We start from the raw sequence: 982 nt of genomic DNA on the forward strand, positions 1-982 counted from the left end.
CCTTCTTCTCGAGCCGACAAGAGCACCATGGGCCCCCATCACGTAGGTTATGGGATTTGTCCCACCTCAGACATGCGATAACGCCTGTTATATTCCACTTAGATGTATCCTCGCGCAAAGCTACCTCTTGTACATCCGCCTTCAGAAACTTTCGTATTTCTTCGTAGGTACAACTCGCCTTGCGAGCCCGAACATCAGCAAGGAAATTCATGATAGCCTGGGGGTCTAATACTGTCCTTCCATCGAAAGGGACCGGATTGCCGCGATTGTCTAACACTCTGGGCCTTCCCCAGAGCCACGCATGCGCAAGAAGTGAGACCAGCAGTCGACGTCGAGCCCTACGCAGTCTCAGTTCTTCTTTTGAGTCTTCAGATCCTGGCGAGGAAAAGAGTTTGGCCATGAATAGAGAAACTTTCTGCGTACGCGCTTTAAAGGATCCTTCTGCAATCACTTCATGTGAGAAAGAGCCATCCTCGTTCAAGAATATTGTAGAATCATCAACCCATTCTTGACTCCGTTCGAGACTCTGCAGTGCATCAAGCTTTTTCAAAGCTGAATCCTTTATCGTTTGAGGTTCAAAGTAGATAGGCGCGCAGAGTCTTTTCCTGGAATGCATATTATCCGCGAAGAGTAGGGGCATAGAAAAGTGATAGAACGGGCCGTGTAAAGTAACGAGAAGGATTAAGTTAAACGCAGTTTGCAATCTGACCCTTAAGCTATTTATGACCTACAAGTCAGTCAGCCGGTATAGCTTTACACGCCCTCAGAAACGCCCAATCTGCACCGCGCCTGGGCCGGTTTTGGACCCTTTTGGCGGAGATCTAATGAAGGATTATTGACGCCGGGCCCGGACCACAATGTATCTTAGGCGAATACAAAAGCGTTAAAGTTATCGTGACCGTAAGCGACCGTTTTGGTTGACGGGAAGCGACAGCGGCAACAATATGTTGGATAGGTGCTCTGACAGCAGCTGTGAGCAGGG

The 982-nt window shown here is 48.9% G+C and overlaps 1 protein-coding gene across 1 annotated transcript; it reads right to left on the bottom strand.

Annotated features, from left to right (window-relative positions):
• Positions 1–124: 124 nt before the first annotated feature.
• On the bottom strand, positions 125–727 carry FOIG_16895 (uncharacterized protein; the record flags this gene model as incomplete). Its single annotated transcript, XM_031218375.1, has 1 exon — positions 125–727. A coding segment is annotated over one exon (603 nt), but the record flags the coding sequence as incomplete, so codon positions are not given.
• Between the last annotated feature and the right edge of the window lie 255 nt (positions 728–982).

This window comes from Fusarium odoratissimum (assembly GCF_000260195.1).
Source record: "Fusarium odoratissimum NRRL 54006 unplaced genomic scaffold supercont1.294, whole genome shotgun sequence".
Classification (NCBI taxonomy): Eukaryota; Fungi; Ascomycota; class Sordariomycetes; order Hypocreales; family Nectriaceae; genus Fusarium; species Fusarium odoratissimum.